Raw genomic sequence first — 23,618 nt, 5'->3', positions numbered from 1 at the left:
GAGGTGGGTGGTGGGTGGTGAAGGGAGGCCGGGCCTTTCCCTCCTAGCACAGAGAGGCCACACACAGAGTCTCCAGTTCAAAGAGTGGTGAGAAGTTATGGCAGGGATGATCTGAGCAAATAAACCACCACCTCATCTGCTTACGCCACAGAGAATGGTTCATCTGTTAGGACAAGCCCCAAGACCACTGTATTGCTTGTAGACGTTTCAAATATGTGGATTGTTGTTGAATCGTTGACATTCTTCTATATAACAAACCAGTGGGGTTTTCGTTCAAAGCAAAATGTCAGTTGACTTCTCCCTTTACCATACATGTTGGGTTTTATATATATACCCTGTGTTATTACAGACTAGGGAAAGAAGTCAGAAATTCTGTTACATTTAGATACAATTGAAAGTAAGCATTACCTTGGTCCTAGATCTGTTTGTGTTCTCACCAACTCTATTGCTATCATTGTCAAGCCAGTGACAAGGAGTTGGCATGATGGCGCAAACGGACTGGCGAAGTAAGAGTATCACAACATTGTAGTCATTACTGTTCTAATTCTCTCCCACAGTGCAGATGGGTACAAGACCATTCACCACCTCTGTACAATCCCAGTCAGCCAGGCCCTGCCTCTGGAGCTGCAGCTGGCTTCCCGGGTCTGTCACACCTCTAGCCAACTCAGTGCACCACCACAGTTTCACCAACAGAGGGCAGCACTACAACACATCGCTGCCCAGCCTGACAGACACAGGTAAAACGCTTTTATTATTTTTTATTTCACCTTTATTTATCTATCTCTCCCAGGCTCTGCTTCATAAGTTGTTTTCTGACCAAAACCTAGACTTTATAGCAACATTTGGAATTGAAGTGCTGGGATACAGGGTTGCATTAAATGATTTAGTAAATATGATCGTCGTTCTCTCCACTTTCTCTCTCACTACCTTCTGCACTCCGCGTGGGGAAACTTTACATGTCAGGAGTATCATTACAACAACCTCATATCATGTAAAACTATTGAATCTCTTTGCAGGATAGTAAATGAAGGTGTGCCCTGCGTGGAGGCGACTGAGTCTGATGGAAAGGACTGTGTGAGTCACCTGCCTCCCCAGACTTCAGCCAGCTTGGCTGACTGGCAGAGGATCGCTGAGTTTTACGTAGAGAAGCCCAGGATGATGCTTCATGGACAGGCGGTGAGGAGGATCAGCACTATGTTTATACAACTTTTCCCCCCAAACATTTTGTCTAGAAAGTGTTTCATCATCCAACAAGATGATGCACTAGGTGGCACCAGACATATTTGTAACTCATTAGAAACAGGAGTTTTTTTAAAGGGACTGCTTATAACATGATACTAACACTGTAGCTATCTGGGATTGTTTAAGAATGTCAAACGTTTCAGTTCCGCATTATCTTTTTAATGTCATGTGTGAGTTTGTTTTATTCAAGGGGCTTTTTCCTTGGTCTAGATGAGTCACCTGTCTTGAAGTGTCTATCCTCCCAGTTCTCTGTGTGTCTTATACAGTATCTCTCTCCTTCCTTCCAGACCTCTCTGTGTTCCAACGAGCTGAAGATGTTCTGGCACCCAGCGCCTCCTAAGTTCAGCTGCTCTCCTGCATTCGTCAAACACAAACTCTTTCCCAAGTACCAGGTAGTGTAGTACTGAGCCTCTGATGTTTACCGACGGACTTGTAGGCCACTTCCCTCCCAGACAGTCAGTCCACATGGACTGTTAACGGAGGACTTAACTCTACTCTATTTGTTCCTGGCTGTGTTTTAGTTGAGACTTGATGGGGGAACATTGGAGATGCTCTTTGATCATTACATTACAAGATGCCCTACTACTCTGAAAGTTAGATAACATTAACAAGGCCACATTGATCATGCCTTTTTAACCAAAGATGTCCTGGTGAAATATAATATCTTTGAATATCAAATATCTTTGATATATGTGAATAATAGCTTTGATATATTAGAATATCAAATTGCACGTGAACCAGTTAACCAAACCTCGCCAATGTGATCTCACCCTGCTGTGTTTCTATGGTGTTTGTTACTCAGGCAACGCAGAACGATCTATCCAGAGAGGAGCTCTATGGTGATCTGCAGGACCTGGTGGAATCAGCCTGTGACCTGACAGAGATGGAGCCATCCACCTCAGTGGTCAGTGTGTGCTTTAGTTACTCCCCCGCCGAAACTAAACTAAACAAAGCCCCCTCTAGCATGCCCTTACGAACGTGTTGGATCTTCCTACAGGAAAATGTGCTGTCCAGAAAGTTCAAGTCTACGATAGACCTCAGAGTAACTGAGCAGTCACTTCAACCCTCCATTGACAAAGAACAGGTGAGTGTATATGAAAAATGGCATGTCATTCAATAACACGATAAACCACTATCTCACCACCTAAGCAGAGGTTCTGACCATGGTCTCACTATTCACCATCTTGACCCAGTTGAAGAGGCCCTTCTCTGCCCCACACCTCAACCCTGAGCCAGAGGCCTTCCTCAAGGTATCATGTGACTTTGCCACCGTCACCAGAGAGCTGGAGGTGGTTCGGCAGCAGCTGTTCTCCACTGTGCTGGCTGAGGAGATCCAACCCCAGGTTACTCCCATTGTCCAGCAAGAGGCCGACCACCAAGAGCCCGCAGCAGGCCCCAACACAGAGGAGCTTACCCCAGCCCTCAGCCAGAGTCAACTCCAGTACAGGAGGGACCGAGGCAGGGTGATGATGGGGGAAACAGTCAGGAGAGGCAGCATATCCCACTCCAAGAAGAAGGTCGCCAAGGGTGGGAAGAAGCTGTGCCCTGCCAAGCTGGCCTACATCCATGAAAAACTGCAGGAGCCACCACGTACTCTCATCAGGTAGGCAGGCTTACAGTACTGCAATTAATTTGGCTAACAAAGCAGTTATAGAACTTCCAGACGAATGTGCTTTCATTTGGATATACAGTAGACCCATGTTATTGCTGTATTTACAGAATGTATACATTTCTTCTTTACATCTAACCACCCTGTCTGTGTTGCCTGCCTCCTGTGTTCCCAGGAGTGAGTCTGTGTGCCAGCTACTACCCATCAAACCCACCACATGCCTTTCAGAGGAGCCTCCCCTCCCTCTCCCCTTGCCCCGCTACCCGAGCCTACCCCTGTTGCTGGACTTTGAGAGCTTTGCCACTGACCAGGGTGGCATCCCCGACGTGCTCCCTCCCCGGGAGTGGGTGAGGGATATCTGGGATGCCTGGTTTGACCAGCTCTTCCCCCCACTGGAGGAGAGCAGCAGCACCAAGAAAGAGTCAGACTCCTCTAAGAGGGCCCCCAGCAGCAGCCTCCAGAGCGGGGCCCTGAAGAAGCCTGGGGAGAAGGTCCTGATGCTGGATGAGATACAGCCTCTGGACTGGGTGGACCTGTCTCTGACCCTGGACCAGGGCCTGACCACAGGGGACCTGGAGGGAGAGGTGGCCAAGTTGTCCCAGGCTATTGTCCAGCAGGACAGACCCAGCGCCTTTGACCTGTGTCGCAGGGGGGCGCTGCAGAAGAAACTGGGCCGGCTTAACCAGGCTCTGGAGGATCTCAATGGCGTAAGTTTAGTACACATTTTCAGTAGGCTAGCAGAGGTTTGGTTCTGAAATAGGACAGCCATGGAGGAGTGTGTTAGGTCGGAATACTGTAATTGCAGTTGGAAGCTAGTCAAAGTAACTTGATTTAGGCATTTATTTATAAGTATATAAGCTAGCTAATAGGTTTGACCTGATTTCCCTACTAGCTTCATTTTCCTCCTCTAGGCCTAGCTTCTGATGATAAATGGTTAATGTGTTGTTGTTTCCACGCTAGGCCATTTCCCTAGAGCCCTACCTGCTGGATGCTTACTGGCACAGGCACAGCATTTATCTGCTCAGAAACAACCAGAATAGTGCTTTGGATGACCTGAACTTTATCATCAAGCACACCAAGAAACATGCAGGTAAGCCCACCACAGCCCAAAACCCTGTGTGTTTTATTAGTTACTGTAGATACAAGTGATTCACGGTACATACAGCGTGATGATGCACTGACTGACTCTGCCAAGGTGAAAGTGATTGCTCTTCTGCTGAATCTCTCACTTGAATGAATTTCAATTCCTAGTTTTATGAGTCTTTTAGTTTTTTCGCTCTGGCATGTTCCATCTGTATTTTCAAGTTAGTGAGTGCTCCATTGATTTAAATGTTATTTCCTTTTTGCCAATAGGAACACATTTTTGTTGACTATAGTTATTGTACATTCTGTGGCATTACACTGCTGCTCGATTTATTAAGGAAATTCTGGTGATGTACCCACGGTTAAGGATGCAACTGGACTTATATGTGATTTGATTATGGTTCATGACTGTACAGCTATAGCTCTTCCTCCTTTCTAGACTACTGTACAGTACAATACATTACCAACCTTTTATATGTGTTTACCAGATGCCTTCAAGTCCAAAGCAGAAATCTACAGAGTGAGAGGAGAGACCACCCTGGCTATTATAAACTACACTCAGGCCATCAAATGCAGACCTGAAGACGATGACAACTATTTCAAGAGGGCTGAGATGTACGAGAAGAGGAATGAGATTCTACTGGCCATGGAGGACTATGCCAAAGTAAGTCACGTTGCCACTGACATCACTGGGTCTCAAAGCACTCTTAGGATGTAGTCTGGGTTTATTACAGTCATCTAAGGTAGAAAACCAACAACGTGATATTGTGTATTGATTGAGAAGAGATTCCACCTCACTCCAGTGCTGACCTCTGGATTATTTTGCCAGCATAAGCCACAGAACAAGGGCTTAACAGGAGACTGCTGTGACTGGGGTGTATGTCTGTAATCTTTGTCTTCCAGACGTTTTCCATCAACCCAGGGAGAACGGATGCTCTGTTGACCCACGGCCTGCAGTACTTCCACAGCTGTAACTGGATGGTGGCTCTGTCTGACTTTACTCTGCTGCTCCAGCGTGATCCCAGCCATGCCATCGCCAGGTAATCAATGGGTGTGTCTCAAATGACACCCTATTCCCTAAATAGTGCACAACTATTGACCAGGGCCCATAGGTAGTAGTGCACTCTATAGGACAGGAATGAGCAACTTTGATGGGGGTGTGGCCCACCAAAAAACGGAACTCATCATGAGGGGCTGCAGTAGCTAGTGGGTCTGCGTACTCACATCCACCCCCCCCCTCGTGATAGCGAAGATTTTTCTTTTAAATTTTAAAGTAAATTTCCTGCAATTCTGCACATTTTGCCATGGGGCGTAGAGAAAATGTTGTTTTAAAGCAAGTTTGCTGCAATTCTACATATTTTGCCATGTGGCGGAGAGAAGATTTTGCAATTTTATAACTAATTTAATGTAATTCTCCTCATCTTGCCATGGGGTGAAGAGAAAAATTAGCAGTTTTACAGCTAATTTCCTGAAATTCTACACATTTTGCCATTTGCAGTTTTTAATGTGATAACTGATGATCAATGGGCCCTACCCAGGTTAGTAGTTTGACAATGATTACTACACGTTTAGATAGCTGGCCGCTAGACTAACTTACCAATCTAAAATGTTTTGCTGACATGGGCTAATTGAGTGACTGCTGATGCACAACCACATTTTAAAAAATTGTAGCTTGTGTATTCTATTATTCAAATGATTGTATTTGTTTGGTGTGATATTAGGCTGCGGGCCTGCGAAAGGGGGGCTGCGAGTTGCCCATCCCTGATATAGGGAATAGGCTGTCACTTGGGACACAGATAATGCCAGCGTTAGGCTGGAGTTTAGCTCACAATCACGCACACACAGGTTCTGTCTCTCTCCCTCTCTCTCAAAACACACACACACACACACACACACACACACACACACACACACACACACACACACACACACACACACACACACACACACACACACACACACACACACACACACACACACACTGAAATGTCGATTGACAGTCAGTGGTGTTACCCTCCACCAGTTATAACCCATTATAACACATAATGTCTCTTTATAATCTGGACATACCACAGGACGTACAGGGGCAGGATCTATGCTAAGGTGGGTCAGTACCAGGAAGCCATCGAGGACTTCTCCCTGGCAGTTCACCTGGACCCCAATGACTGGCTGGCCTTCTACCACCGAGGCTGTCTGCTCAGGAAGAGGATGCCTGATATTGCCCTCCAAGACCTCAGCACCTCAGGTATTAGACAATAGATAAATATACACTTAATTGTACGGATGTCCTCAGAGAGGAAAATCCTTTCCACAGTCCATTAGTTACAAACAACATCATCAACAAAACCTCACCTAACCCCCATTTCATGCTATTAATATCTTCAATCCAATGTGTTCTGACTCGAAGAGTGGTAGCTTTCAGTTTACATTAACCCCCAATCAGAGTTTTTTAGGCTATTAATATCTTTCCATTGTGTGCTGGATTGAGGAGGTGTTGTGTTATACAGTCCTGTGAGTACCACAGTGATACAACTTATTGTTATATTTATTTCTGTGCCACCAGTACTCATTAATGATAGCCAAGAGAACCTGAGTGCCTTCCTGCACAGGGGCCTGCTCTATACGGAGCGCCGGCAGTGGCAACAAGCCGTGTTCGACTTTGAAGCTGTGATCAAACTTGACAGGTAATACCACTGGGCCTCTCGCTTTCACAGAGTGGATCCTTTCTTCTGAAAAGAGCAACAGGGCTTTGAGTGAGAAAGAAGAGAAGGAGAGAGGGGGAGAGAAGGAGAGGGAGGACATTTCGAAGCTAAATATTAAATAAGACTTGAGATGTATGAACATTTTGAATGATTTCCTTTAATGTTTTTCCCCACTTTGTGATGATTTCTTGTTCCTGTTAGGTCTGTAGCACTGGCCCATGTGAACCTGGGCTTGATCTTCATGTTGAATATGGGCCAGAACTATGAAGCCATCCGAATGTTCAGCAACGCTTTGAGGGTGGACCCCACCTACATCAGAGGATACATCTGCCGGGCCCAAGCCTATCGTAATGTAAGCATTTCAAATGTCACGATGCGGTCACCAGGATTTTCAGGTTTTCACTTTATGATGTATAAATCATGAACCTTATTCTTCACCAAAAAGGTCAATGATCTGAAGAGAGCGCTGAAAGATCTGACACGAGCCACACATATGAAGCCAGACGCTCAACAATTGTATATCATGAGGTAAAGGTTCTTACAGAACTTTTCTGTCACAAACAAGCTAGTGTCTTAGATTTAGAGTGGGCCTTTCCTTGTATAAATGTTCTATATCAGAGGAAGGATATCAGGCTTGAGTTTTATGTCTGTAAAAGGGACCTAAACTATTCTTTAGTTAAGAATACAAAAGTAGTACAGGATTCTCCCCAAAGAATATAATATAAATATAAATATAAATCCTTTATTTGTTGTCAATAAAGGCTCTAGATTGCAGGAAATGGTAGTTACAGGTGTTCACAAACTTCTCTTGATCCCCCTCCGGGCCTCCCCCTGCCTTACTCATCAGCACCATGGACTCTACAAAATGTCGAAAGCGTTCCACAGGGATGCTGGCCCATGTTGACTCCAGTGCTTCCCACAGTTGTGTCCAGTTGGCTGGATGTCCTTTGGGTGGTGGACCATTCTTGATACACACAGGAAACTGTTAAGCGTGTAAAACCCAGCAGCGTTGCAGTTTTTGACACAAACCGGTGTTTTTCTGTCATCTACTACCATAACCCATTCAAAGGCACTTCAATCTTTTGTCTTGCCAATTCACCCTCTGAATGGAACACATACACAATCCATGTCTCAATTGTCTCAAGGCTTAAAAATCTTTATTTAAACGGTCTCCTCCCCTTCATCTACACTGACTGAAGTGGATTTAGCAAGTGACATCAATAAGGGCTCATAGCTTTCACCTGGTTTCACCTTGTCAGTCTATGTCATGGAACATGTTGTATACTCAGTGTATATTGACATATCCACAATGCCCTCTCTGTGTTTCAGGGGCCAGTATTTGTGTGACATGGAACAGTTTGACCTGGCCACGTTCTGTATCCAGTACGCTGCAGAGATGAACAAAGGTACAGCGATTCTAATCAGGATCCAGGAAGCATAAAATGATTTCCCTGACCCTGACTGACAAGTCCTTGTTATCTCACAGACTGACACTATATGGCAGGAACTTACTGATTACGGAGTAAGAATCATGGCTTCACAATGAGCAATGCTGTTGGCAAGAGCACAAGCAAATCTGGGACCAGGCTAATACTGACCAGTGACCCTTCCCCACCACCAGCACTAGGGTCATCTCCCATCCAGCAGGCTGCTGTCCAGTCTTTCCTGGGGAATGATGCCAAAGCCATTGCCTGTCTGGAGGCAGCCACCAACAACCGACCTTCACCTCCCATCCTCATTCTCCTGGGCAAGACACAGATGAAGGCACGCAAGTTCATGGTGGGTTGTTACGTTCTGGGTTACCATGCGTTGTCATGTATTGGCTAAAGCTGAATGATCAATACTGCCCTGTTTCCTCCAGTGATTTTGCTTCTTTGTCTTCCTCATTCCAATCATTAGGCCTGTAGCTTGATGTACTACAGTACCCATAATGCTCTGTGTAACATCCGGGTTGTGTCCTAGTGAAGATGTTCTGAAGCTAACATAATGGCGTCGGGCAGCTTATCAATACAACGGGCCTACTTTTCTCAGCATGACATTTTTATAGCAATAACCATGGCCTAACATGCCCTGTCATCAGGGGAGAGTAAGTGTCTTTTGGGAGTTGGTGACGTGTGTGTGTCACAGGCGGCCGGTGACACCTTATTTGGGGAGGACATGCTCATAGTAATGCCTGGAACGGAATTAATGGAATGGTATCGAACACATCAAACACATGGTTTCCATGTGTTTGATGCCATTCCATTTACTCCATTCCAGCCATTATTTTGAGCCGTCCTCCCCTCAGCAGCCTTCTGTGGTGTGTGTGTGTGTGTGGTGACTGTGCTGTAGGAGGCAGTAGAGAGCTTCAGGAAAGCCCTGATTCTACTGAGCCCCAACGAAACCAACCTGTACAACGTCTCTGAAGCTGCAGAGGTCTTCTATCTGACTGGACTCTGCTACATGGCACTGGCTCTCCTGTTGCAGGTACAGTAACTAGGCGTTGTCTGTTGAGATATCCATGGTATTTGGCTCCATGGCCCCCCAACACTAACCTGGTCCCAGATCTGTTTGTGCTCTTGCCAACAGTGCTTGGCATGACAGCACAAACAGACTGGCTACTCCAACACAACGTTTTTGAATCCACTGTGTCTTCTAACCGTCAAATCTCAAGCTGTTTCTCTTTTGCAAGGCTTTTTTTTCTCTCTCTTTTTTTCATGCAGTGAAACACCTGTTGTTCATGTTACATAACACATTAACTAGGTACATGCTGTGATTTTGAAATAGTCTACGGTACAGTACATACTGACATGGCAACGGCCTCCTTCACCAAACTAACACCCCCATTTGAAGATACTGTAATATTTTCTGACAGGCTTTTGATGCGTTCAGCAACGCAGTGAAGATGAACCCTGACTATGCAGATGCGTACCACCAGCGTGGGCTCTGTCGTATGCGCCTGCAGCAGTCCAAGAGTGTTCAGGACTTCAACAGAGCCCTCTTCATCAACCCCAACCTGTTCCAGGTAGAGGCTCCGTATCCACTGGTTCTCTGGAACTCACTGTCCACCCATGTACAGTATAAGGCTGAATCCTAAATTGCACCTTATTCCCTACACAGTGCCCTACTTTTGACCAGGGCCCATAGGGAATAGGGTGTCATTTGGGATGCTGGCTAAATGTACTGTAAAGCCTAAATGTATCTGAAACCACATTATACAGAAGCAGTGCAATGGAACACATTGTGTGGAATTGTTGTGAATAGAGTACATTGTGTCTGAATTTCAAGGTGTATCTGAGCCGTGCAGCCTTCTATGGCGCTAAAGGGCGCTATTCAAAGGCCATCCTGAACTGCAACGAAGCCATTAAGATCCAGCCCAAGAGTGTCAGGGTCTACCTGTATAGAGGAGCACTTAAATTCTACCTGAAGGTGAGATAAAGGGGATGCCTTCCTTTGTTGTCTGTTGTTGCATCTTAGATGCTGGGTTCTTTACCGATGACTCCGAGAAGTTGTTAATTTGTTTAACAACGGAATATGTTTATTATCAGGTATGAAGGTAAGACCCAGATGCAGACCACGTCGAATATAAACAATAGTTTAATTGACAAACAAGACGAAATGGCAACAGACCAACAGAGAACACAGGTATAAATACACAGGGGATAAAGGGTAAGATGGGCGACACATGGAGGGGGGTGGAGACAATCACAAAGACAGGTGAAACAGATCAGGGTGTGACGTTTATTTCACAGTCACACAGGCAACACAGCTAGCCATCACTCTTTGCTTCTTCAGCCTTGCCTCTCATTAGCCAATCACATTCTTTAGAGGGCAGTAACCCAATTACTATTTGTTCATTCAAGCGATAACCCTCTTTGGAATGAATTTGATTGGTTATTCTGAATAATAACGTTTCCAATACACCACCTCTATGAATGTAATGTTGTCTATGATTGCAATGCAGAGTAGGATGATTCACCTCACCACTTGAAAGTGGCTGAGAGATGATATCTCTTCTATGGTCTTTTACTCACCATTTACTGTTGTGAAAGAGTGGTCATAGAGTCCAATGAGGGCAGATAGGGTCCTGTAATGAAAGCTCTTATTGTTCATGGCTAGATTAAGAGTTATCAATATTGCCATTGCCAGTCATTTTCTTATTTTCATTTTGTGAGGTATAAATAAACAGTTTTATCAGTATTTTTTAATTAATTTCTAGGGTGGTTATTACCTTTGAGAGGACCGTTGTCTTCTTTCATCCGGTTATTGAAACAGGATATAAAGAGTTGTGTGAAGAGAGAAGGTTGATAATAATATAATTATGGGATTTAGCAGACACTTTTATCCAAAGCGACTTAGTCAAGCGTGCATACATTTTACGTATGGGAGGTCCTGGGATCGAGCCCACTGTCCTGGCATTGTGCCATGCTCTACCAACTGAGATAATGTGTCATATTGGCCTCAGTGAGAAACCTCAACCAACTGTATTGTCCCAAGGCTCTGTGATAAACATTTTATTTTTTTATTATGTGTTTGTACTTTCTGTCTTTCCACCACACTTTTTTAAAACTCTTGTCAGTTCAGTTGAGACCTACTTCTCTCTATGCCTCTGGCGCTCAGCCATTAGAGAGTGAGCAGAGCTGCATGACTGTGTGCAATGTTCAGTAGTGTTCTTTGTGTTTAAATTTAGAATGCTTTTGTTTCAGGTGTACAAAGGGGCCGTGGAGGACCTGACCATGGCCCTGAGGATAGACAAAACCTGCTCATTTGCACACTACAACCGTGGAGTGTGTTATCAGCAACTCAAGGAATATGAATTGGTCGGTTTGGGTTTTCTCTTTTTCTTTTCACGTTGTTGTTTCTAAAGCGCCCTTATGGGAAAACCACATGATTTCACATGTGACATTTCCACATGTTTTGTACATGTGAGACCATGTGTTTTTGGAACAGTGGATGTGGATTTTCACATGTGAAATCATATGAAACCGTGTTTATGGAACACTTCACATGTGACATAGTGTTTTGCTACATATTTTCTGTCAATCGTGATGCACTTTGTTAGGCTACTTTTTATTTTTATTTTTTTATTTTTTTATTTTTATCCCATTTTCTCCCCAATTTTCGTGGTATCCAATCGCTAGTAATTACTACCTTGTCTCATCGCTACAACTCCCGTACGGGCTCGGGAGAGACGAAGGTCGAAAGCCATGCGTCCTCCGAAGCACAACCCAACCAGCCGTACTGCTTCTTAACACAGCGCGCTTCCAACCCGGAAGCCAGCCGCACCAATGTGTCGGAGGAAACACCGTGTACCTGGCCCCCTTGGTTGGCGCCACTGCGCCCGGCCCGCCACAGGAGTCGCTGGAGCGCGATGAGACAAGGATATCCCTACCGGCCAAACCCTCCCTACCCCGGACGACGCTATGCCAATTGTGCGTCGCCCCACGGACCTCCCGGTCGCGGCCGGCTGTGACAGAGCCTGGGCGCGAACCCAGAGACTCTGGTGGCGCAGTTAGCACTGCGATGCAGTGCCCTAGGCCACTGCGCCACCCGGGAGGCCGTTAGGCTACTTTTTGGCCTGCAAATACACTTAGCATGCCTCAGTTGCAATTGCATTTAAAGTTATAGGATACTTTAGATGCGCTTATTATACTGAACAAAAACATAAATGCAACATTCAACAATTTCTAAGATTTTACTGAGATACAGTTCATATAAGGAAGTCAGTCAATTGAAATAAATGCATTAGGCCCGAATCTATGGATTTCATGACTGGAAATACAAATATGCACCTGTTGGTTACAGATAATTGTTTTTTTTAACCTTTCTAGGACACGCGTTCTACTAGCGGAACCCCCCCCCCAACATTCCTCTGAAAAGGCAGCGAGCGAAATTCAAAAAAAATTTTTTTTAATATTTAACTTTCATACATTAACAAGTCCAATACAGAAGATGAAAGATAAACATCTTGTTAATCTACCCATCGTGTCTGATTTTTAAAAATGTTTTACAGCGAAAACACAACATATATTTATGTTAGCTCACCACCATATCCAAAAAACACAGCCATTTTTCCCAGCAAAGATAGCTTTCACAAAACCCAGAAATAGAGATAAAATGAATCACTAACCTTTGAACATCTTCATCAGATGACACTCATATGACATCATGTTACACAATACATTTATGTTTTGTTCGATAATGTGCATATTTATAGCCACAAATCTTGGTTTACATTGGCGCCATGCTCAGAAATGCCTCCAAAATATCCAGAGTAATTTCAGAGAGCTATGTCAAATAACAGAAATACTCATCATAAACTTTGGTGAAAGATACATGTTTTACATATAATTAAAGATACACTGGTTCTTAATGCAACCGCTGTGTCAGATTTAAAAAAAACTTTTGTAAAAAGCACACCATGCAATAATCTGAGATGGCGCTCAGATAGAAACAACATTTCTCCGCCATGTCGGAGTCAACAGAAATACGGAATTACATCATAAATATTCCCTTACCTTTGATGATCTTTCATCAGAATGCAGTGCCAGGAATCCTAGTTCCACAATAAATCGTTGTTTTGTTCGATAATGTCCATTACTTATGTCGAATTAGCAACTTTAGCTAGCATGTGTAGTACACGTGTCCAAACACTTGCGCAAGTGAACGCAAACGTCGGACGAAAACTTCAAAAAGTTATATTACAAGTCGAATAAACTGGTCAAACTTAGTTGAGAATCAATCTTCAGGATATTGTTATCATATATATCCAATAACGTCCCAACCGGAGAATTTCTTCATGTCTGTAAAAGTAATGGCACACATTGACATCCCATGTCTAGCGTGCGTGACCAGGTACTGGCAATCTGCCAGACCAGTGACTCAAATAGCTCCCATCTGGCCCCACATCACAGTAGAGGCTTCATTCCACGTTCTACTGACTATTGACATCTAGATGAAGGCGTATGAAGTGCAAACAGATCCATAAATTACAGGGATTTGAATAGGCGATGACTTTCACATCGACCCTTTTCAGAATTTTCACTTCCTACCATATGAGTATTGTTATACTCACAGACATAATTCAAACAGTTTTAGAAACTTCAGCTGCAACTTCAGAGTGTTTTCTATCCAATAGTAATAATAATATGCATATATTATCATCTGGGACAGAGTAGGAGGCCGTTCAATTTGGGCACCAATTCATCCAAAAGTTTGGTGCTTCAGTGTCTTTAGATATTTTTGTCAGATGTTACTATGGAATACTGAAGTATAATTACAAGCATTTCATAAGTGTCAAAGGCCTTTATTGACAATTACATGAAGTTGATGCAAAGAGTCAATATTTGTAGTGTTGACCCTTCTTTTTCAAGACCTCTGCAATCCACCCTGGCATGCTATCAATTAACTTCTGGGCCACATCCTGACTGATGGCAGCCCATTCTTGCATGATAAATGCTTGGAATTTGTCAGAATTTGTGGGTTTTGTTTATCCACCCGCCTCTTTAGGATTGACTACAAGTTCTCAATGGGATTAAGGTCTGTGGAGTTTCCTGGACATGGACCCAAAATATCGATGTTTTGTTCCCCGAGCCAGCATGCTCCATCATTCTGGAAAAGGCATTGTTCATCACCAAAGTGTTCCTGGATGGTTGGGAGAAGTTGCTCTCGGAGGATGTGTTGGTACCATTCTTTATTCATGGCTGTGTTCTTAGGAAATATAGTGAGTCCAGTATAGTGACTCCCTTGGCTGAGAAGCAACCCCACACATGAACGGTCTCAGGATGCTTGACTGTTTTTTTAGCCCCTTTTTCTCAGTATCCAATTGGTAGTAGTTACAGTCTTGTCTCATTGCTGCAACTCCCGTACAGACTCGGGAGAGGCGAAGGTCGAGAGCCATGCGTCCTCCGAACCACAACCCAACCAAGCCGCACTGCTTCTTGACACAATGCACATCCAACCCGGAAGCCAGCCGCACCAATGTGGCGGAGGAAACACCGTACACCTAGCGACCTGGTCAGCGTGCACTGCGCCCGGCCCGCCACAGGAGTCGCTAGTGCGCGACGAGGATATCCCTGACGGCCAAACCCTCCCTAACCCGGACGACGCTGGGCCAATTGTGCGCCGCCCCATGGGCCTCCCGGTCGCAGCCGGCTGCGACAGAGCCTGGGCTCGAACCCAGAGTCTCTGGTGGCACAGCTAGCACTGCGTTGCAGTGCCTTAGACCACTGCACCACACGAGAGGCCAGGATGCTTTACTGTTGGCATGACACAGGACTGATGGTAGCGCTCACCTTGTCTTCTCCGGACAAGCTTTTTTCCGGATGCCCCAAACAATTGGAAAGGGGATTCATCAGAGAAAATTACTTTACCCCAGTCCTCATTAGTCCTTTTGCAGAATATCAGTCTGTCCCTGATGTTTTTCCTGGAGAGAAGTGGCTTCTTTGCTGCCCTTCTTGACACCAAGCCATCCTCCAAAAGTCTTCGCCTCATTGTGCGTGCAGATGCACTCACACCTGCCTGCTGCCATTCCTGAGCAAGCTCTGTACTAGTAGTGCCCCGATCCCGCAGCTGAATCAACTTTAGGAGACGGTCCTGTCGCTTGCTGGACTTTCTTGGGCACTCTGAAGCCTTCACAACAATTGAACCTCTCTCCTTGAAGTTATTGATGATCCGATAAAGGGTTGATTTAGGTGCAATCTTACTGGCAGCAATATCCTTGCCTGTGAAGCCCTTTTTGTGCAAAGCAATGATGACGGCACGTGTTTACTTGCAGGTAACCATGGCTGACAGAAGAAAAACAATGATTCCAAGCACCACCCTCTTTTTGAAGATTCCAGTCTATTATTCGAACTCAACCAGCATGACAGAGTGATCTCCAGCCTTGTCCTCGTCAACACTCACACCTGTGTTAACGAGAGAATCACTGACATGATCTCAGCTGGTCCTTTTGTGGCAGGGCTGAAATGCAGTGGAAATGTTTTTTGGCGATTCAGTTAATTTGCATGGCAAAGAGGGACTTTGCAATTAATCTGATCACTCTTCATAACATTCTGGAGTATATGCAAATTGCCATCATACAAACTGAGGCAGCAGACTTTGTGAAAATTAATATTTGTGTCATTCTCAAAACTTTTGGCCCCGACTACATTTCAAAGTGCAATAAAGCCGCATTCACATGCTAGTCGGAACTGATATTTCCAACTTGCTAATTTGCAATCTATTAATAAAGCAATCTATTAATATGTTTTTTTAACTATAATTTGTTCACAAGTATGATAGCTGTAGTTTATGGTTTACGCAACTTGTTGTTCGTTAGCCAATCCGCGTTAGTCAATGACTTCAAAGCATGTGAATGCATCCAATTTATGACTTAACAACTGCCAAAATTCCACCTCCCACATGGTTACGAACGCAGCATTAAATTGAATATATTGGGTAGAGAAATGTAACATTTTACTAAATTATCCGCACATGTACCCTAAAAGGTACTGACCAGTACCATAAGTTCCTATGTGTACATCTGAAGGTACCTTATGTATACTTTTGACTTTTCTGTACAACAGGGAGCAACACTGCAGTTACATCTCTGACACTGCCAAAACACCATCTAACCTACAAAATATTGGGTAGAAAAATGTCCCATTATACCTACAAGGTACCGAACTGTACCATGTGTGTTCACATATGTACCTGTGAAGTGTACCTTTGACCTTTTTGTACCCCAGGGTACAACACTGTAGTGTACATTAACCGTACCATTATTTATTTAGTGTGGTAATACTGAGTATACAAAACATTAAGAACGCCTGCTCTTTCCATGACAGACTGACCAGGTGAATCCAGGTAAAAGCTATGATCCCTTATTGATGTAATTGTTAAATCCACTTCAAACCGTGTAGATAAAGGAGAGAAGACAGGTTAAAGAAGGATTTTTAAGTCTTGAGACAATTGAGACGTGGATTGTGTATGTGTGCCATTCAGAAGGTTAATGGGCAAGACAAAATATTTAAGTGACTTTGAACGGGGTATGGTAGTAGGTGCCAGGCGACTTGACACAACTGTGTGAGGGATTGGAGTCAAAATGGGCCAGCATCCCTGTGGAACGCTTTCGACACCTTGTGGAGTCCATGCCCCGACGAATTGAGGCTGTTCTGAGAGCAAAAGGCCATGGTGCAACTCAATATTATGAAGGTGTTCCTAATGTTTGGTTTACTCAGTGTATGTTCTAAGCTATAGGTATGAAGCTGGTGGCACTGCAGAAACATCGCTCCACTTCCACCAAGAGGTTGCAAGTTCAAATCCCCAAATAATGAATGTACACTATACTATGTCAAGTGTCCTTGAGCACTGATAGTTTTACATTGGTGGTGATAATTGGACAATTATTTACGTTATTCTTGGCAGCTTTTAAGAAAGGGCAGAAATGCATTCTTGTCAATAAGTCTGTGGACTGTATCTTTTCCACACTCACAGATCTGATGGTATAGTTGCACAGCAACCGAGAGGTTGTGAGTTCAAATCCCATTTAAGGCTCAGTCCCAATTGTGGTCACAGTACAAGCTTTTACAGTAATTGAAATCAGAATACAGCAGCATACTGTCACTTCATAGAAATAACACCTTTTAAAATTTTGTGTGGGTTTTTTCTGTAAGGGACAGATTTGTGTTAAGAAAGAAGTGCTCCAACCATCTATAATTAATGTGTTTTAAATCGTAATCTGTGTGTCAGCCAACATCTTGGTTATGCTCCTGTCCATGCTCCTATGTTACATACATGTGTTTATGTCCCTTGCTGCTAGTACATCAGTTCTTTATTGTCATAGCTGTAGTTTCCTATTGATCTCTCAGGCTCTTAGAGACTATGGGATTGTCCTCCTCCTTCCCAGCAAGAAGGAGATTGACCTGAAGGTCTTGATCAATCGTGCCCTTCTCTACGTGGAGCTGAGTGACCATCACAATGCCTTACAGGTAGTGTCCTGTAGCTAGCATCGTCAACAGGCATTGTTCACTGTGCAAACACTCAAACTCACTGAGCCCAGGCCGGACAGATATATTAGACAGAGAGACTTTGGGTCATGGTACAGATGTAGGATCTTAATTTGATCACCCTGTTGCAGGACAACTCTCCTGCAATTCACTTTCCACTTAGAAATGTCAGACTTTATTTCCGCTTACGAAAAATGTATCAACCCCTACAAAAATGTCCATTATAATCCACATAATATTTCACATTTCCTGTTGCTGCAAGATTATTTTCCTGGTGGAGCGAATTGTCTCAAATTAAGATTCTGCATCTGTAGAATGGTTGTATGAATTAGACAAAGAGACTATGGGACATAGGTTGTAAGTATTACTATTGGACGTGGTAGATAGGTTGTATATGCTAGGACATGATAGATAGATTATATGCATTCGCCATAGGCGATGAGTTATCTCACATTGTTCAATCATTCATCACAAGCAGGGTTAGTGTTGATTGCATATCTCTGTTTCTTTATTCCTATTCATGCCATGATACCATTGGAGTGTACATAGCAATATCACATAGTAATGTGTTAGCTAGCACCACAATCATCATCTACCTGTTCATCTGTTCATCCATGGTGTCTTCACTTAACTTGTTGTTGTGGTGTACTGTCTTTGTCCTGCAGGATTTCAAAGATGCCTCCTTGAGAAGTCCAGAGGACGCCACCATCTATCATGCCCTAGGAGTCTACCATCACAGGTCTCTCCCCTCACACACTCAGTATAGACACCCTAGCACCTTATCCCCACCCAAGGACATGTTATTCTTCCCAAGCATCTCTACTTTCAGGGTTTGATAGTGTAGTCCATGCAGTATCTCAAATTGTTATCCAAACCATGCTATTAATTTCCTTTTTTTCCTTGTTATTCATCATTTCCAGTTAGGCCTCCAGTCGGAAATCCAACTTATGCTGCCGTTAATAGTGAATTAATATTTGTGTGTTGCCTGAAGAGACCATAAACACTGCATGACCTTTTATGAAGAATGATTTATGATTTCAATTAATAACTTTAATGGTTATTGTTCTAAAGTGGTCATGATGTGTGAAGAAGATGGGGAAATCAATGTAGTGTTGCAACATTGACCCACAGGGCAAATCCTTGAAACACACTGAATGTGTAAGACAGTCTCTCATCTTACTGTTGGACACGTTGTAGTCAGGCTACCAGTGTTGGGAACAGCAGAAATCATCCAGACTGTCTCTCTACTCTCCCTGTGTACAGAACATAGAAGAATAAAACAGAATATCTATTTAGAGAGGTTCTCACAGAGAAATCCCATTGGGCCTGTTAACATCTTTCAAATTGCTGAGGGAATGTTCAAAACCGTATTGAAAGCAGGTTGTTCACGCCGAGCTGAAACATGGCTCTCAGACAGTTGGGGGGAGAGAAAAAGAAACCGAGAGTGTTTCTGAGAAAAAGAGACACGTAGAGGAGCAGCACTCAGCGAGGTCATTCAGACATGCTCGGTTGAAAGGTGTGATCTTCCTGACAGTGTCGTTCCCCCTTCTTATGAGACATGTTTTAGAATGGGGGTATTATAGGTAATGGTATTGACCCAGAGCACCTATACTGGGGTCCACCAACTCCTTTGGGAACTGTGGTCATTTGGAGAGTGTTAATGGACGTGGAGTAGAGTAGTGGTTATTGCTCATCCGCTAGCCTGAACAAGTACTGTTTTTCACAGGATCTTTAATGTGCCCAGTTAGATGGGTGGTGAAGTTTATTTTCTACGGGAATGGATTTTAAGAGCATACTGCTTTAACAACATCTTATAATGAACTCTATGACCTGTGTGTGTGTGTGTCCGTGCGTGCGTGCTTGGGTGTGTCCTTTAGGCTGGGTCAGCTCCGGGAGTCAGTAGAAGCCTACAGCCAGGCCATGCAGATCAGCCCGTTCTTCCTAGATGCCTACGTGGGGCGGGGCAACGCCTGCATGGACTACGGCCACGCCCAGGCTACCAAACAGGCTCAGAGGGACTTCCTTTCCGCCCTGCACCTCAACCCCCTCTGCTCCAACGCACGCATCTGCCTGGCCTACAACTTCCAGGTAACCCTAACCTCCTAACCCCAAATCCTAACCCTAGCTTCATGTCCATCATCCACATCCTGGTTCAACCTTAACCCTAAATTTATCCTCAACACTAACTCTAACCATAGCTTCATGTCCACATCCCGGTTCAACCCCAACCCTAGCCTTAACCTCAACCCTAACTCTAACCATAGCTTCATTTCCACATCCTGGTTCAACCCTAACCTTAGCCTCAAACACTACCCTAACCCTGAACCTCAACTTGTCACATGGGTATACACAGCTCTGCAGACATATTATTCAAAGTAGAATCTACTTGGAGAGCAGTAGGTAGTTGACTTTATTTTGTCAATGTGAATAGTCCTTAAAAGCCAAGTGTATTGTGTAATGTGTGTACCCTCACGTATTATACATTTACTGTACATTGTAAATGAATTCATGTTAATTGCCATATTGCTGAGTGTTGAAGAGCAGACCACTTCTGGCTCTTGTTGCGCTATTTATGATAGGATGAAGAGGGGGTGGATTTACATCAATTCAACCTGGTCAGACATACTTATGTACATAAAATAGCCTTCTTGTGTCTCCATTTTGTGACCAATATCTATTCTTGTACTTACTCCAATCGTGTTGCTAAGATTTGCATTTGCCGCATTTAGGCAAAAAGAAAACAGGCAACTTTCTATAATGTTTTTAATAAGAAGACAGCTGTCAACATGTCATTTTGTTTAACTGCCATTGTTTAAAAATAGCAAACCAATCCCAGCATTTTGTTAAATGTAAATTGATTTTCACTGTTTAAATTCATGCTTTAGCAGTTGGCAATTTCAAACTTGGTACATAACTCCAATCTGTCCGTGTGCTTTTCCAGGTTTTCGGTTGCTTCCAAAGAGCCTGGAACCAGTTCACAGTGGCAGCAGAGATTGACTCCAAATGCTGGAAGGCATTTGAGGGGAGAGCTGTCATCAACCTGCAGATGGGAAACACTTATGCTGCTTTCCAAGACATTAACATGGCTCTGAAGGTATCACATTGGCTACATACAGCATCAAACCCATCGATGTTAGTTCTAAGCAGGCTGGTTAGTAATGAGATGAAAGTCACATTTTTCTGTGATTGTTTGGACCTGGTATGTACCTGGGGAATTGGAGTTTCCTGTTTCAGTAATGGATGGCATCTGTGAAGAGAGATAATTGGCTGAATGTCCTCCACTCAGTCAGGAGAGCGTGTTTAGTCCATGTTTATAAAATGCAAGCTGTTGAGTACACTGAGGGAAGACATACTGCCGGTGTATACTGCCATTATTCAGCGTTTCAGCAAATTACTTGGACATGATGTATTATAGCTATGTGGTTGGTGTTTTGTTTCCGGTCAATCAGGAGATAGAATGCAGGTTGTTGGAGTAAGACTGCCAGTGTTGCTGTATTCAGTGTTTCATCCCTTATAGCAGGGTTTCCCAAACTCGGTCCTGGGGCCCTTACTGGACGCACGTTTTGTTTTTTGCCATAGCACTACGCAGCTGATTATAATAATCCAAGCTTGATGATGCGTTGGTTATGCCTTATAATAATAACTTGGAGATGTTGTGTCGTAGCTATATACAGTTGAAGTTTACATACACCTTAGCCAAATACATTTAAACTCAGTTTCACAATTCCTGACATTTAATCCTAGTAAAAATACCCTGTCTTAGGTCAGTTAGCATCACCACTTTATTTTAAGAATGTGAAATGTCAGAATAATAGTAGAGAGAATGATTTATTTCAGCTTTTATTTCTTTCATCACATTCCCAGTGGGTCAGCAGTTTACATACACTCAATTAGTGTTTGGTAGCATTGGCCTTAAATTGTTCAACTTGGGTCAAACGTTTCGGGTAGCTTTCCACAAGCTTCTCACAATAAGTTGGGTGAATTTTGGCCCATTCCTCCTGACAGAGCTGGTGTAATAGAATCAGATTTGTATGCTTCCTTGCTCGCATACGCTTTTTCAGTTCTGCCCACAAATTTTCTATGGGATTGAGGTCAGGGCTTTGTGATGGCCACTCCAATACCTTGACTTTGTTGTCCTTAAGCCATTTTGCCACAACGTTGGAAGTATGCTTGGGGTCGTTGTCCATTTGGAAGACCCATTTGCGACCAAGCTTTAACTTCCTGACAGATCTCTTGAGATGTTGCTTCAATATATCCACATAATTTCCCTGGCTCAAGATGCCATCTATTTTGTGAAGTGCACCAGTCCCTCCTGCAGCAAAGCACCCCCACAACATGATGCTGCCAACCCCGTGCTTCATGGTTGGGATGGTGTTCTTCGGCTTGCAAGCCTCCGCCTTTTTCCTCAAACATAACGATGGTCATTATGGCCAAACAGTTCTATTTTTGTTTCATCAGACCAGAGGACATTTCTCCAAAAAGTACGATCTTTGTCCCCATGTGCAGTTGTAAACCATAGTCTGGCTTTTTTTATGGAGGTTTTGGATCAGTGGCTTCTTCCTTGCTGAGCGGCCTTTCCGGTTATGTCGATATAGGACTCGTTTTACTGTGGATATAGATACTTTTGTACCTGTTTCCTCCAGCATCTTCACAAGGTCTTTTGCTGTTGTTCTGGGATTGATTTGCACTTTTCACACCAAAGTACGTTCATCTCTAAGAGACAGAACTCATCTCCTTCCTGAGCAGTATGACGGCTGCGTGGTCCCATGGTGTTTATACTTGCGTATTATTGTTTGTATAGATGAACGTGGTACCTTCAGGCGTTTGGAAATTGCTCCCAAGGATGAACCAGACTTGTGGAGGTCTACAATTGTTTTTCTGAGGTCTTGGCTGATTTCTTTTGATTTTCCCGTGATGTCAAGCAAAGAGGCACTGAGTTTGAAGGTAGGCCTTGAAATACATCCACAGGTACACCTCCAATTGACTCAAATGATGTCAATTAGCCTATCAGAAGCTTCTAAAGACATTACATAATTTTCTGGAATTTTCCAAGCTGTTTAAAGGCACTGTCACCTTAGTGTATGTAAACTTCTGACCCACGGAATTGTGATACAGTGAATTTATAAGTGAAATAATCTGTCTGTAAACAATTGTTGGAAAAATGACTTGTCATGCACAAAGTAGATGTCCTAACCGACTTGCCAAAACTATAGTTTGTTAACAAGAAATGTGTGGAGTGGTTGAAAAACGAGTTTTAATGACTGTAAATGTAAACTTCCATCTTTAATTGTATTCACTGTGTTCTTAACTGTGACCCTGGCCTTTCTGTAGCACCATCCTGTGTCAGATCAGCTGCTGACTAACCGAGGGGTGATCAACCAGTTCATGGGGGACAAAGCCAATGCCATGAAAGACTACCAGAGAGCCATCTCACTCAACCCCAAGTACGCCCTGGCCTTCTTCAACGCTGCTAACCTCTACTTCTACAACAGGCAGTTTGAACAGGTCAAATAATTCACTCTAATGGATTTTATTCTGATGTGCTGTCAGTGTCAAGTGTAAAACCTAGTTCACATCCACGGAGCGGTGAAATGTTTTACACTTAAGGGTCATTCACATCCTATAGGATGGGTCTCACTGTATGCATACACTCTCGTCGCTCTTCTCCTTCCCGTGTGCTCCTGTGTGACGGTGGTTCTGTGTGCTCCTGGCTGGTGATCCTCCAGGCATGTGAGCACTACAGTCGAGCATTTGAGCTGGACCCAGCGGATGAGTCTGCGGTGCTGAACCGGGCCATCACCAGGGCTCTGCTGAGGAAGGTTCCAGAGGCCCTCGAGGACTTCTCTGAGGCCCTGAGACTCAACCCTTATTCCTCACACGTGTTCTTCAACCGAGCCAATCTCTACAGCTCCCTGCGCCAGTACAGGAATGCAGAGAAGGACCTCAGTCAAGGTGAGCAGTGAGCAGCAATCAACAGCCTTTTACCACTCGCTCTTTTGTTCCTGGATGGCTGCC

General features: G+C 43.9%; 1 protein-coding gene across 1 annotated transcript in view; it reads left to right on the top strand.

Moving 5' to 3' along the window:
- The window catches only part of ttc6 (tetratricopeptide repeat domain 6), a 29,441-nt gene that overhangs the window by 3,489 nt on the left and 2,334 nt on the right, over positions 1 to 23,618 (top strand). The window contains exons 5-30 of the mRNA XM_055863905.1: positions 558 to 737; positions 1,017 to 1,176; positions 1,530 to 1,634; positions 2,045 to 2,146; positions 2,240 to 2,326; positions 2,436 to 2,845; positions 3,027 to 3,558; positions 3,812 to 3,941; positions 4,423 to 4,598; positions 4,838 to 4,974; positions 6,010 to 6,179; positions 6,498 to 6,618; positions 6,838 to 6,988; positions 7,082 to 7,164; positions 7,966 to 8,042; positions 8,258 to 8,415; positions 8,968 to 9,102; positions 9,491 to 9,640; positions 9,904 to 10,044; positions 11,322 to 11,435; positions 17,466 to 17,585; positions 18,269 to 18,342; positions 19,481 to 19,691; positions 20,545 to 20,697; positions 22,935 to 23,108; positions 23,330 to 23,555. Of these exons, the coding sequence (XP_055719880.1) occupies positions 558 to 737; positions 1,017 to 1,176; positions 1,530 to 1,634; positions 2,045 to 2,146; positions 2,240 to 2,326; positions 2,436 to 2,845; positions 3,027 to 3,558; positions 3,812 to 3,941; positions 4,423 to 4,598; positions 4,838 to 4,974; positions 6,010 to 6,179; positions 6,498 to 6,618; positions 6,838 to 6,988; positions 7,082 to 7,164; positions 7,966 to 8,042; positions 8,258 to 8,415; positions 8,968 to 9,102; positions 9,491 to 9,640; positions 9,904 to 10,044; positions 11,322 to 11,435; positions 17,466 to 17,585; positions 18,269 to 18,342; positions 19,481 to 19,691; positions 20,545 to 20,697; positions 22,935 to 23,108; positions 23,330 to 23,555 (4,277 nt within the window). The remainder of the gene's footprint in view (positions 1 to 557; positions 738 to 1,016; positions 1,177 to 1,529; positions 1,635 to 2,044; positions 2,147 to 2,239; positions 2,327 to 2,435; positions 2,846 to 3,026; positions 3,559 to 3,811; positions 3,942 to 4,422; positions 4,599 to 4,837; positions 4,975 to 6,009; positions 6,180 to 6,497; positions 6,619 to 6,837; positions 6,989 to 7,081; positions 7,165 to 7,965; positions 8,043 to 8,257; positions 8,416 to 8,967; positions 9,103 to 9,490; positions 9,641 to 9,903; positions 10,045 to 11,321; positions 11,436 to 17,465; positions 17,586 to 18,268; positions 18,343 to 19,480; positions 19,692 to 20,544; positions 20,698 to 22,934; positions 23,109 to 23,329; positions 23,556 to 23,618) is intronic.

This window comes from Salvelinus fontinalis, chromosome 15, assembly GCF_029448725.1.
Source record: "Salvelinus fontinalis isolate EN_2023a chromosome 15, ASM2944872v1, whole genome shotgun sequence".
NCBI classification, from domain to species: Eukaryota; Metazoa; Chordata; class Actinopteri; order Salmoniformes; family Salmonidae; genus Salvelinus; species Salvelinus fontinalis.
This window is presented reverse-complemented; position numbering and strand designations above follow the sequence as displayed.